Source organism: Chiloscyllium plagiosum, unplaced genomic scaffold (genome assembly GCF_037043375.1).
Source record: "Chiloscyllium plagiosum isolate Xiang-an unplaced genomic scaffold, Cpla_swu_hap1 HiC_scaffold_31, whole genome shotgun sequence".
NCBI lineage: Eukaryota > Metazoa > Chordata > Chondrichthyes > Orectolobiformes > Hemiscylliidae > Chiloscyllium > Chiloscyllium plagiosum.
The window spans coordinates 24929017-24943606 of NW_028270169.1; the positions used below are offsets into that span (position 1 = coordinate 24929017).

Sequence of the window (14590 nt, forward strand, 5' to 3'; positions counted from 1 at the left end):
AGCCTGAATGTTATTTACACTTGTCAGCACATATCTGAATATTGCCCAGTGCTTGCTGCATGTGGACACTGTTTCAATATTTGTGGAGATGGGAGTGTTGCCGAACATGCAACCATCAGCAAACACTCCCACTTCTGACTGGATGACAGGAGGAAGGTCGTTGATGAAGCAGCTGAAGATGATTGACTCTCATACTCTACCCCTAGAAACTGAAGTGCTCTTCTGGCAAATTGCTAGCGTCCTTACTTTTGGGCTAGAAAGACTGAATTCAATACTCCAGAAGTGTGTTATAAAATGTCTGAACAGGTTGATTAAAAATATCTACCTTGAGGCAATCCTATTGTGAAATCCTGGGGGTGAGGTGATTGATCTCCAAGAACTACAGCCATCTTTGCGTTTGTTATTACTCCATTCAATGAACTGTTCCCATTTGATCCCCATGCCCCTGATTCCCATTTGCCTAGTTTTTCCTAGGGCTTCATGTAATTGAGGGCAGGAACTCTCACCTCATCATTGTAGTTCATCTTTTTTTTGTCCATGTTAGGACCAAGGTTTTAATGAGTCAGGTGGTCCTGTGAGCAGGTTATTGTTTTGCAGGTGTTGCTTGTTAGCACTGTTGAGGACCCATTGCATCATTTGAATCTAGGCAAGACTGGAGCATAATTGACTAAGTTAGATTTGTATTCCTTTTTGGACACAGGATGTACCTGGGCAATTTTCCACATTGTTGGCAAAATGCCTGTATCGTAAATGTATGGGAGCAGCTTGTTTGGGGCATGGCCTGGTCTGGAGTGCACTTCTTCAATAATGTTATCAGGACCCATAGTCTTTTCAGTCTTCCATTTTCTTGATACTAGGGAGACTGAATCAAATTGCTTGAAGACTGGCATCTGGGATGAGGGGACCTCACGAGTAGGGTGAGATGGTTGAGGAAGAGGATGGTTAGGAAGTTTCCTTTCCCATGCATCACTTTAATTTCTTGAGACTTCTTGCAGTCCGGACTACAATATTGACCACTCCCAGGACCGCTCTTTCCCAAATGTGTGCCACTGTGCCCCAATGTTTTGTGCATCTGTCCTTGCAGTGGAACAAGACATATTCAGGGATGATGGTGCTGGCTGGGACATAGTGTATCTCACAGAATCATACATCGCAAACAATGTTGTTCAGTTACTTGATTGGTTTGTGGAACAGTTCTCTCAACTTTGGCACAATCCCCAGATAAAGACGACTTTGCACGATTGACAGGGTTGTTTTTTATCTTTGTCATTTCTGGTGCTAGGCTAATGCTGGGATTTTTTTTCTGGTTTCTGTCCTTCCTTCCTTCAGCTTTCTAGTGGCTTTAATTCAACTGAATGGCTCATGAAGACTTTTCAGGAAGACTTTTCATTGCTGTGTGTCTGGAGTCACATGTAGGCCAGCACATGGAAGGATTGCAGAAATGTTTCCTTTCAAGTACTATCAACTGGGCCTCTGCCATTTGGAGAGAGAGAAGAAAGCAACGCCCTCTCATAGTAGACTGTTGGTGAACCAGATGTGTTTTATGATAATCACCAATGGTTACACAGTCAGCATTAGTCTTCTCTTTGATTCCAGATTTTTTTTTGAGTTCAAATTTCACTGTCCGTGACCCCAGAACATTAGCCTGGATTTTTGGATTACCAGTCCAGTAACATGGCTACCAATTTCACTTGGCTATCCAGCTATAGGACCTTCTGTTCTGTTAAGTCATTAAACAGTAACTGTTATTGGTTAATTTTATGAAGACCCCGAAATTTCTCCTTATTCTCATTGAATTAGGATAAGGGTTTTCTTTAAAACTTTGGTCAACCATTTAATTTTTTTTGTTACATGAAGTTTTTCACAGTAATCATACTTCCAGAGTAGTTGTGTTTGTGATATTGCCAAACTCTGGGAGGTTCAGCATCCCAGACCCCAATTAAAAGTATTGTACCCGTGAATCAGTTTTGATTTCTTTTTTGATGGAAGTATATGTCTTGTTCCGTTTGGTGTGTTAATCAAAAATAATGATGTCAACTGGCCCAATTGAGCAAATCGATCTTTTCTTCCGTCCAGACTAGCTTGTCAGTGAGATCAGAGAATGTTAATGTTCTTAACTGCCAAAGGGAAAAGATCACTTCAATGCATTTCTCATGTGTAATATTCTTTTGGTTGATAATTTTACTAAAATAATCAAAGTTAATACAAAGGGCTAACATTATTGGCACTTTCCTTAGAGTCCAATTTAAATTAAGTTAACCCTCAGGAAAAACCAAATTGGGAACAACACTGGTGTTAATTGGCTGCAGTCTGTAGCACTGTAATGTGTTTGCCCAACAGTAAAGCAAGGTGAGGTAAGCAGCTCAACTATATCTATTTGACTTGAAATACAGCATGCATTTTGAGAAATTGTTGACGAGTGGAGTCAATTGAGGCAGCACCATTATTATTGAAGGTGTTTTGAGTGGTAGACATGGTAGGGAAAAACGTATTGCAATTTTCCAAGTTCAGGTTCAGTTCGATTTAATCTGTAGTTGTATAATTGACAGTGTATTTTTAATATAACATCAATTATTCAGGACGACAAATTCACATTTATTCAGGACCACATTTAAATAAACAACACAATAGCAGTTTTAAACAAGAATTCAAATTAGGAATTAAAATTGAGCAACTAAATTAAGAGGAAAATATATTGCAGTTGAAGCTAATTTTTGATTTTACAGATATAATTTATATCCAATAAATCTAGTCTTCCTACTTTCCTCTTCTCACTGAAGAACTATTTTTTACATTAATTGGTCTGTTCATCATAAACACATTCTTAAGTAGTGTTTCTTGTGTGGGCAAATGGGCAGTCAGTTAGTTATCAGGCATCTGTTGCAAAAGTATTCTTCTATCCTGTTCACTTGGTTTGCCAATAGTGGTCAATCTATTATGAATGTATTTTGTAGACAGTTGCTGGAAAGGTGTTTCATTTTTTGGTTTTCAGTCACATGATTGTAGATATTCAGTTTATTGATTATGGATACTTTTTTATTCAATTCCTCTCCTATGCATAAAATGGTTCCTTCTATTGCCACCAGTTTGTGGTGGTACGCACTATTGAGAAGTAGAAATAGTTACATAGCAAATGAGACACCGAGATTTCTGTTCATTTTTTGGTATATGATATTATTTTTCTAATAAAAATGATTTGCTAAAAAGTATCAACGTTTGAGATATATTCTGCAATGTTAAAAATAAATGTGTTAATTGGATTTTTCAGCAGATCTGCTAAAAGAGAATATGTAGTGTCAATAAGGTTAGGACCTTGTGGGATAATATGCTATACAAGAGCATGGTGACATTACTGTCTGAGCTGTCACTAGAATAAGGACCACTGGGTGTACTATTAAGACATCAAACACTTAGGGATGTTGTGAAAATAGCAGATTGGAATTTTAGGTTTATTTCTAATATTGAAAACAAGAAATTGAAAACAAGAAATTTTGAACTTCAAAAATATTTTGGTGTCACTTATTTTGCTTTGATTTCTATATCCTTTTCCTCTGACAAAGTTCTCCTGATAAGTAGTGAGGCAGTTACTCCATGATGTAATATTCTTTGAACTGAGGTAAATTAGCAGCTGAGGATCACTGCTATAGCTGCAGAGACTTAGTATGTGAAGCATCCAATCAGCAGTGTTTTTGTTTTCTTAATCGAAAGTAAATAACCAGCCAGTTCTTTATGCATATTTAGTGAAATAATAGGCTGGTCATCCTGAGTGATGTGTCACCTGTCAATTATGTTTCCACTGATTTGTATGGTTTTTATTTAGTATCTGATGTTCTCACTTGCCAAGGTAAGCAAGGTAACTTCAAACCTCTAGCCACTGCTTTCGTTAGAAAGTGTTTGAACATGTTTTCACACTCAACACCCTAGTGGTGTGGGAGTACACAATGCTCTCTTTTCTTTGCTATATATTAGACTTCTCTCACAGTTGAAATATCGATTGTATATCGATGAATAATTTAGAGCTTTGCTATTATATGAAACAGCTGTTGTACCTGAGATGAACCAATGGCTTCTTGTTAGGATGATTGTGTTGAAATGCAAATTTTTTGTATGATTTGACATGTATAGGTCTGCTCTTATTTTGTCTGTACACATGCAGGCTTTTTTCTTTTTCTCTCGCTCTCTCTCGCTCTCTTTTTCTCTCTTTCTCTCTCTCTCTTGCGGTCGGTGTCGGTCTCTGTTGCGGTCTCTTTTGTATACTGTGTTTGTGTGGATGTGTGTTTCTGTTTACCATTTCAGGTTGTTTCAGAGATGTGCTTATATCCACAGGCCAAGCATGTGATGGCTGCCCTGTCTTTTTCTACATCTTTTTTCTTTCTTGCAGTTTTTCTTCCTTATTCTCACCACTCTCTCAAAGTAGTGCTATCCTTCTTTAATGACAATGCAGAGTCAGGACCTCTGCTGGATGAGGAACGAGGAATAGGAAAGTAGATTTGCTATCTTGACCATTTTTTACTTATTTTTCCCATCCAGTCTGAAGAGCTCAGTTGCTGGGGTGTGAATTTATTGACTTGATTGTTCTCCAATATTTCACCCAAATGGCTCAGTGGCATGTGAGCTTTTCATTGTATGAGTTTGCCAGCTGTACCGCAACTAAGCTGTTTGCTGATGTATAAGGAAATACAGAACTGACTGACTTTTTCCAGGATTGCAGAGAAGTATTGTTGCCAAAGCTAAGGTCAGATAAAGTTGTTCAAATCTGGGACTTTTTTGGACTCTGTCACAATTAGATTCTGCAAGAGCAGAGGTTGCACACTGAAGCCCGACACTAGTTTTAGTGACCATTAATAATTCAGCTATGGGCATGTTTAAAATTCTACTCCACCGTGGTGAATTAGAGGTACTGCAAAACCATTTGCAGACCAGTTTATCTTGATGTTATGATTTTGCCTGAAGTATTGGATTCAATATAAATTAAAGTATAAAAAATATTGTTAAAAATGCAAATGCTTTTTAGACAAAAACAGCTCCACTGTTAATGTTGCACTACAACAAAAGTGGCCATTGATACTAGACTTGGGAATGGTTGTAATTGGTAGCATGCTTGAGTTCAAATTTAGTGGTGATGTGTTTTGTGTTGGTCCTGCAGCTCCTGTTCAATCTGTGCAGATTAATGTGCAATTGTGTGATTATTATTATGAGTCTCAGTGGATTACTCTGAAAATAGGTACCAATGATTCTAAAACTGTGTGTCTGTAATGCAGTTTAAGCATCAGTTTTAGGACACAAGCATGCAAGCTGCTCATATCTTGTCCTGCAATCAGCCATGCTCATATCTGGCTCTTTCCTCCTTGATATTCACCAATTTCCAAATCTAATCCTCCTTGACACAGCCTGCAACAACATGCCAGGTTATTTCTGTAGCCTTCTCTTGCTCTCTGTCCTCTGGTCATGTGACTTGGACCTCTTGTACAATCCTGCCCCTCACCTTAGGATGGAGTCTTCAGGTAGGGCGGCCTGATCCTTTGAAAGCCTCTCCTTAGCCTCACAGCTCATCTGCCTACTCTTCACTTTTCAAAGGCTTCTCAAAATCTATTTATTCTGTTAAGTTTTTAATCATTTCTCTCTACTCCCCCACAAAAGTTCTGCATCCATTGTCAACTCTTCTGATGCATTTCAAAGTGTTTTCTCACATTAAAGCAGTTTACAAAAAAACAAATTCAAGTCAAGGCAGTGTTGCCACCTCAAAAGTGTGGCGAGCACTGCCTACTTTGACTAACCACTATTCCTGCTAAATTTGAGTGCCCTCCACCCACAGAAATAACCAGTTTGTCCACTGTCTGGTTTCTACTGCAGTTACATCAATTTTAAACTGAGATGAGTCCAGAGATTCTGGGTGAAGGTGGGAAATTTGTGAGGGAGATTATAGGTAGGAGTTGAATTGTTAAATGTCAGAACATTGACTCTTTCTGACAGTGCTATATACAGTGTCAGCAGCCTCATTCAGCTCTGACAAGACTGCAATAGACTGCGTCATCGTGCTCAGTGGTAGCTAATTCCTGAGAGTGTGAGCATAAATGAGAGGCAGAGAATATGTATTTGCTTCTCAAAACACAGCTGCTTGTGCAGGCATGCAGGAATAAATTCTGTGGAAGGGGGCTCTCTTGTCAAAATATATTCTCTTCGGTATGTCTAACTGCAGCCAGTTAAACCTGTACAGTTTTTCTACCTTGTAGCAGCCTGTGATTCTCCTCACTGATCATGGAGGATTTTGGAGATGTGAGCCAAAGAATGATATACTACTTACTGCGGAGGTTAGTAGGCGATGTTGTTATAGAATAAAAATATGAAGTGTTAGTCTGTCTATTGCCTAAGAGTGAAGTTCTGATCCTTGCAGATGATTGTGTGTCTATTACTGTCTGTTTTAAATTTACCAGAAAGTAGGGCTGAGGCCTCAGTATGTTGGATCACTGCAGTACTCTGTACGAAGGGTGCAGTGCCTCCTTATCAATCACTAATCAGCAATTTAAAACAAAATTCTGTGGACGGGGCTTTCTTGTCAAAAATGTATTCTCTTTGGGATGTCTAACTGCAGCCAGTAAAATCTCTGTCTTTCTCCACTCTCCTCCCAAAGGCTTGTATCTCCTGTTGGAGAATGGTTCATGGGATCTTGTTCAAGTGGCTGTACTTCATGTAGGAGTCCAGACAGGAAGTATTAGCAGGCTGTTTGACTGCAGAAGGCATCTCTGTTCAGTCCAATATTCTTCTCAATGTGATTCTTGTCGTGCAAGCATTTATAACCAAAATCAAGAAATAGCAATTGGGATGGATGCCTTCACTGATTTAGCTTTCCTAATTTAGTTATGACACCTTTTGCTGTAATCTCGATTTGAGACCATATAACTTATCACACAGCAGTTATTGTGGCTGGTCCTTTTCTATTTTGCAGTACCATACTAGTTGAGTAAGTTAGCTACATTGCCTAAAGGCACAAATCAGTGTGTTGCTTACATGATGCAGCTTTTGTTTACTTGATCCCTTTAGTATTGTCTCTCCAAGGAGACCAGCAAAGGCACTTCAGTATAATACTGAAAGATGTGGAAAACAGTCCCGTGGGAGCTCGTGTTTGGACTCAGTAGTGTTGCACTGCCAGTTATAGAGTCCTAGAGATGTACAGCATGGAAACAGACCCTTCGGTCCAACCCCTTAGGTCTCTTTTATATCTTTCCCCTCTCACCCTAAACCTATGCCCTCTAGTTCTGGACTCCCTGACCCCAGGGAAAAGACTTTGTCTATTTATCCTATCCATGCCCCTCATAATTTTGTAAACCTCTATAAGGTCACCCCTCAGCCTCAGCTCAGCGCCAGCCTGTTCAGCCTCTCCCTGTAGCTCAGATCCTCCAATCCTGGCAACATCCATGTAAATCTTTTCTGAACCCTTTCAAGTTTCACAACGTCCATCTGATAGGAAGGAGACCAGAATTGCATGCAATATTCCAACTGTGGCCTAACCAATGTCCTGTACAGCCGCAACATGACCTCCCAACTCCTGTACTCAATACTCTGACCAATAAAGAAAAACATACCAAACACCGCCTTCACTATCCTGTTGACCTGCGATTCCACTTTCAAGGAGCTATGAACCTGCACTCCAAGTTCTCTTTGTTCAGCAACACTCCCTAGGACAGTGGACAGCTGGAACTGACAGCCAGAAGCGGCAGATACAAATCACTATAAATGCCGGAGGAAACATCAAGAAGCGCTTCACAGGAGGCTCCCAAGCACTGAGGATGTCACCTAGTCGGGGGCGAAACGTCTGCAACGCAAATTCCCAGCTCGGCGAACAGAACCACAACAACGAGCACCCAAGCTACAAATCTTCTCCCAAACTTTGATCTCCCTAGAACCTTACCATTAAGTGTATAAGTCCTGCTAAGATTTGCTTTCCCAAAATGCAGCACCTCTTATTTATCTGAATTAAACTCCATCTGCCACTTCTCAGCCCATTTTGCTCATCTGGTCCAGATGCTGTTGTAATCTGAGGTAACCCTCTTCGCTGTCCACTAGACCTCCAATTTTGGTATCATCTGCAAACTTACTAACTGTACCTCCTATGCTCACATCCAAATAATTTATGTAAATGACACAAAGTAGAGGGCCCTGCACCGATCCTTGTGGCACTCCACTGCTCACAGGTCTCCAGTCTAAAAAACAACCCTCCACCACCACCCTCTGTCTTCTACCTTTGAGCCTGTTCTGTACCCAAATGGCTAGTTCTCCCTGTATTCCATGAGATCTAACCTTGCTAATCAGTCTCCCATGGGGGACCTTGTCAAACGCCTTACTGAAGTCCATATAGATCACATCTACTGGTCTGCCCTCATCAATCTTCTTTGTTACTTCAAAAAAACTCAATCAAATTTGTGAGACATGATTTCCCACGCACAAAGCCATGTTGACTATCCCGAATCAGTCCTTGCCTTTCCATGTACACCCTGTCCCTCAGGATTCCTTCCAACAACCTGCCCACCACCGAGGTCAGGCTCACCGGTCTGTAGTTTCCTGGCTTGTCTTTACTGCCCTTCTTAAACAGTGGCAGCACGTTTGCCAACCTCCAGTCTTCCGGCACCTCACCTGTGACTATCGATGATACAAATATCTCAGCAAGAGGCCCAGCAATCACTTTTGTAGCTTCCCAGAGTTCTCAGGTACACCTGATTAGGTCCTGAGGATTTATCCACCTTTAACCGTTTAAAGACACCCAGCACTTCCTCTTCTGTAATCTGGACATTTTGCAAGATGTCACCATCTATTTCCCTACAGTCTATCTTCCATATCCTTTTCCACTGTAAATACTGATGCAAAATATTCATTTAGTGTCGCCCCCATTTTGTGTGGCTCCACACAAAGGCCGCCTTGCTGATCTTTGAGGGGCCCTATTCTCTCTCTAGTTACCCTTTTGTCCTTAATATATTTGTAAAACCCCTTTGGATTCTCCTTAATTGTATTTGCCAAAGCTATCTCATGTCCCCGTTTTGCCCTCCTGATTTCCCTCTTAAGTATACTCCTACTTACTTTATACTCTTCTAAGGATTCAGTCGATCCATCCTGTCTGTACCTGACATATGCTTCCTTTTTCTTAACCAAACCCTCAATTTCTTTAGTCATCCAGCATTCCAAATACCTACCAGCCTTCCCTTTCACCCTGCCAGGAATATACTTTCTCTGGATCTTGTTATCTTATTTCTGAAGGCTTCCCATTTTCCAGCCATCCCTTTACCTGCGAACATCTGCCTCCAATCAGCTTTTGAAAGTTCTTGCCTAATACCGTCAAAATTGGCCTTTCTCCAATTTAGAACTTCAACTTTTAGATCTGGTCTATCCTTTTCCATCATGATTTTAAAATGAATAAAATTATGGTCGCTGGCCCCAAAGTGCTCCCCCACTGACACCTCTGTCACCTGCCCTGCCTTATTTCCCAAGAATAGGTCTAGCTTTGCACCTTCTCTAGTAGGTACATCCACATACTGAATCAGAAAACTGTCTTTTACACACTTAAGAAATTCCTCTCCATCTAAACCTTGAATACTTGAATAACATTGTTGAGTCAATACCTCATAATTGCATTAAGAGTGGTAGTGGTGATCTTGCTGAGACCCTAGATACTATTGCAGAAGCACACCTCAGCATGAACCTGTACTGTATCTTCAGAAAACAGTCACTCCAGTTTTAACATTCACACAAATACATCAACTCAAGAAAATCCTGTCAGAACTAACCATTTCTTTTACAGTTTTGAAATTGTTTATTACCATCATGTTAACTTTTAAAATTTCCTTTTGCTGCAGTTTGTTTAGATATTTTGCACAACAGCTGTTTGCAAAGAAAAATATGCTTTTGCATTGAAGAAAACGATTCCAAATTATTCACAGTAATGGGAGATCCAGCCAATCCAGTTATATTTATGTGGGCAAGATATAGTTTCGTTCCATTGTCTCTTAATTAAGGAGTATCCTGAAACCCCTGTTTTGTTTTTGTGGATTACTTCATTATTGACTTGTTATTTTGACAGAATGCCATGGACCTGGTAATGTTCCATCATCATCTTGAATACTTAAGTTGCTAGCATAGAACTGCCCTTTAGGAACTATTCAAAGTAACCACTATTCAGTTGCTCGCCTTGATCATGAGCGATAACAAACTGCTTCTTCTGGAGTCAAATTACAGTCCAGAATTTCTAACTCGATGTCCACATGCACTTTCAGCATCCAGCAGTTGCTTTACCTCCCAGAGGGCTTGTAGAGATACATTTCAAACCTTCTCCTGTTGTGGCAGTTCAATCTTTTATGTTCTGTATTTTCAAATGACCCATTTCCTTTCAATTTATATTGCAGTATCAGCCACAGTTACCAAACCATGTCAACCAGCCACCAACAAACTATTCTTACCAACAAATTGCTGCTTACCTCCACAGGCCAAGCATGTCAGGATTGCACTTGATGAGGCAAGGAAGGGACAGGAAGAAGTTGGAGTTACAGAGGGATTTCACTGTTGCCTCGCCAGCTGAGTTTGTAACTCGATTTGGAGGCAATAAAGTTATTGAAAAGGTAAGCAAAAAGCTTTCATTTCAGTAGGTTGGCCTGGCTTTTAGCCTTTGGAACACTATGGTTGCCTGACCAATAACAGAAACAGCTCAGAGCATTCCTCTTGCTCTTCAAAATTGACTGAGTTATAGGAAACACAGCAGTTGTGAATGGTTGTTTCATGTGCCAGAGAATGGCAATTGAGCCACTGCAGCTCTTTTATCTGTGTTAAAGACCTAGCCTTGGGTGTGCAAAACAGCATTTCAAAAGTTACAAATGCTGCAGAATATTGTGAACAGTGAGGAAGATTGTGGTAGACTTGAGGGGACATTGACAGGGTGATGAAATGTGGTAGATAAAATTGAATTAAGAAAGGTGAACTGGGTTGTACAAATGAGAGTTGATGCAAACTAAAGAATAAAATTCTAAAGGAAGAGGTGCAGGAATGGAGAGATCCAAGGATCGTTATAATCCAGTCTGAGGGCAAGTTGCAAAAGTGGTTAATTTATGATTCTGAACTTTCTAAGTAGAGGCATTACGTATAATCATAAGATAGTTAGGTTGAGCCTTCACAAAACTCTGACTCTGCCTCCACTGGATAATTGTGTCCTATTCTGGACACCATGCTTAAGGAAAGATGTGAGGGCTATAGAGACTGTGCAGAAAACGTATACAGGAATGATTGAGTGGATAGACCGTCGAGTCCACAGTTATTCTAAATCTAAGAGAAGAGAGACTTTTGGGGAAATTTGATAAAGGTGTTCAAAAGTTGAAGGCAGTCTACACAGAGTAGGAAGAGAGTTGACAGAAGAGTTGAGAACCAGAGGACATGGATATAATGTGATAGAGTTAAAGGCAGCATTCTGTGGATTGTTATGATCTAGAATACATTGCCTAAGATGTGGAAAAGATCAAGTTCTGGTTATCAAAAGGGAATTGGATAATTGTCTTAAGAGAAACCATTTGCCAGGCTGCAGAAAAGGGCTGGATTGGGACTAGCTAAATTGTCAAACAGCATCTTGTGCTGTAACCATCCTGTGATTCTATTCTTTGCTGTGGTCAGAAGTCACACAACACCAGGTTATAGTCCAATAGGTTTATTTGAAATCACAAGCTTTTGAAATGCTTTCCCTTCGTCACCTGGCAAAGGGGCTGCACTCCAAAACCTTGTGATTTCAAATAAATTTGTTGGACTATAACCTGGCGTTCTGTGACTTCTGACCTTGTCCATCCTAGTCCAACACTGGCACCTCCACATCATTCTTTGCTGTAGTTATAGAGTCATAGAGATGTACAGCATGGAAACAGACCTTTCGGTCCAACCTGTCCATGCCAACCAGATATCCCAACCCAATCTAGTCCCACCTGCCAACATCTGGCCCATATCCTTCCAAACCTTTCCTGTTCATATACCCATCCAAATGCCTCTTAAATGTTGCATTTGTACCAGCCTTCACCACATCATCTGGCAGCTCATTCCATACACGTACCACCTTCTGCGTGAAAAGGTTACCCCTTAGGTCTCTTTTATATCTTTCCCCTCTCACCCTAAACCTATGCCATCTAGTTCTGGACTCCCCGACCCAGGGAAAAGACTTTGTCTATTTATCCTATCAATGCCCCTCATAATTTTGTAAACCTCTATAAGGTCACCCCTCAGCCTCCGACGCTCCAGGGAAAACAGCCACAGCTTGTTCAGCCTCTCCCTGTAGCTCAAGTCCGCAAATCCTGGCAATATCCATGTAAATCTTTTCTGAACCCTTTCAAGTTTCACAACATCCATCTGATAGGAAGGAGACCAGAATTGCATGCAATATTCCAACAGTGGCCTAACCAATGTCCTGTACAGCCGCAACATGACCTCCCAACTCCTGTACTCAATACTCTGACCAATAAAGGAAAGCATACCAAATGCGTTCTTCACTATCCTATCTACCTGCGACTCCACTTTCAAGGAGCTATGAACCTGCACTCCAAGTTCTCTTTGTTCAGCAAAACTCCCTAGGACCTTACCATTCAGGGTATAAGTCCTGCTAAGATTTGCTTTCCCAAAATGCAGCGCCTCACATTTATCTGAATTAAACTCCATCTGCCACTTCTCAGCCCTTTGGCCCATCTGGTCCAGATCCTGTTGTAATCTGAGGTAACCCTCTTTGTTGTCTATTACATCTCCAATTTTGGTGTCATCTGCAAACTTACTAACTGTACCTCTTATGCTCGCATCCAAATCATTTATGTAAATGACAAAAAGTAGAGGGCCCAGCACCGATCCTTGTGGCACTCCATTGTTCACAGGCCTCCAGTCTGAAAAACAACCCTCCACCACTACCCTCTGTCTTCTACCTTTGAGACAGTTCTGTATCCCAATGGCTAGTTCTCCCTGTATTCCATGAGATCTAACCTTGCTAATCAGTCTCCCATGGGGAACCTTGCCGAACGCCTTACTGAGGTCCATATAGATCACATCTACTGCTCTGCCCTCATCAATCTTCTTTGTTACTTCTTCAAAAAACTCAATCCATTATGTTAAATAGTTCAGTGGGAAAGAATGAATGTTCATTTTGAACGAGCAGTATTTTAAGGATGAGTATTATAGATATGGTGAAATAAAAATGTTTGGATGATGCCCTTACAATGACCAAGGTCTCGTGGAATGCAAAAGTCTATTTGACCCATCAAACCATTCTTTTTCATGTACCATATATAAGTTATTTCTTCCATTCCCAGGGAAAAATAGTTATTCACAATAAAATCTCAAGCATTCAGAATTATTGTAGATGATAATTTAACCTGCAGTTTTATATCTTTTGTAGTATTCATTTAGTTCATATTTTAACCAAATAACTTGGTGCCCTTTGTCCAAAAGGTACTGATTGCCAATAATGGGATTGCAGCAGTGAAGTGCATGAGGTCTATACGGCGCTGGTCTTATGAAATGTTTAGGAATGAGCGTGCGATACGATTTGTCGTTATGGTAACTCCGGAAGACTTGAAAGCTAATGCAGGTCTGTTATCAACAGCAACAACATGAATTTCTACGATATCTTTAACGTTGTTTCTGTGAAGTGTTATGGGACATTTAACTGTGTTAGAAATGTTTTGACAGAGTTCCACCCCCCCCACCCCCTCCCAAAATGAATTAATCAGGAGATTTTAACAACTGTCTTAAAGGAGGAGAGGGTTTTTAGAAAGGAATTCTAGACTCTAATGCCTGAATAGTTGGATGAGAAGAAATTTCTTCTGAGTTGTGTATCTGTGGAATTCTTTACCATAGAGAGCTGTGAAGGCTGGGCCATTAAAACTGTTCATTGCTGTGATAGAGTTGCTCTTAATCTGTAAAGAATTTGAGGGTTATTGGGAAAAGGCTGAAAAGTGGAGTTGAGGATTATCAGATCAGCCATGATCTCTTTGAATGGAGGAGCAAACTTGATGAGCTAAATGGTCTACTTCCGCTCCTACGTCTTTGGTGTTACAGAAAAAGGCATGGCCTCCGTTTGTGGAGTGCAGAGAATCAGAAATGGAGAAGCAAAATTGTCTCTAAGGATTGGACAGTTGGAGGAGTTTACAAAGATGGAAATAGATCCAGGAAAAATTTGTAAACCTGGATAATAATTTTAAAATGGAGTTGTTGCTCCACCTGGAGCCAATGTAGGTCAGGAAACAAAGACAAGGATGGTAGGCAAGCAGAGCTTAATGCGGGTTCAGGTACTCGCAGCAGAACGTAGCATAAGGTTAGCTTTATGGAAGATGTGAAGCTAGGCAGGAGAGCATTGGAAGAGTCTAAGCAGTTACTTTTGCTCAATAATTATTTATCTTGCAAGGCTTTGTCTACTTTGGACTGTAAAGATTTGTCACAAATTGTCAAAAAGAATAGCGGTTATGACAAAAGCAAGAGTATCTTTAGCAGCTGTAACGAAGGATATATTTGGATGTTGGGGCCTGCAATCTCCGGTTTAGGGTACAGTAAAGCCTTTTAGTCCAAAGCTCGAGTCACTGTTTCATGTGTGCTA

General features: G+C 40.5%; 1 protein-coding gene across 2 annotated transcripts in view; it reads left to right on the forward strand.

Annotated features, from left to right (window-relative positions):
* The window catches only part of acaca (acetyl-CoA carboxylase alpha), a 264322-nt gene that overhangs the window by 10096 nt on the left and 239636 nt on the right, over positions 1-14590 (forward strand). For both annotated transcript variants that reach the window (XM_043718470.2, XM_087977363.1), the window contains exons 3-4: positions 10472-10604; positions 13447-13585. In XM_043718470.2, coding sequence (XP_043574405.2) covers positions 10472-10604; positions 13447-13585 — 272 coding nt within the window. The remainder of the gene's footprint in view (positions 1-10471; positions 10605-13446; positions 13586-14590) is intronic.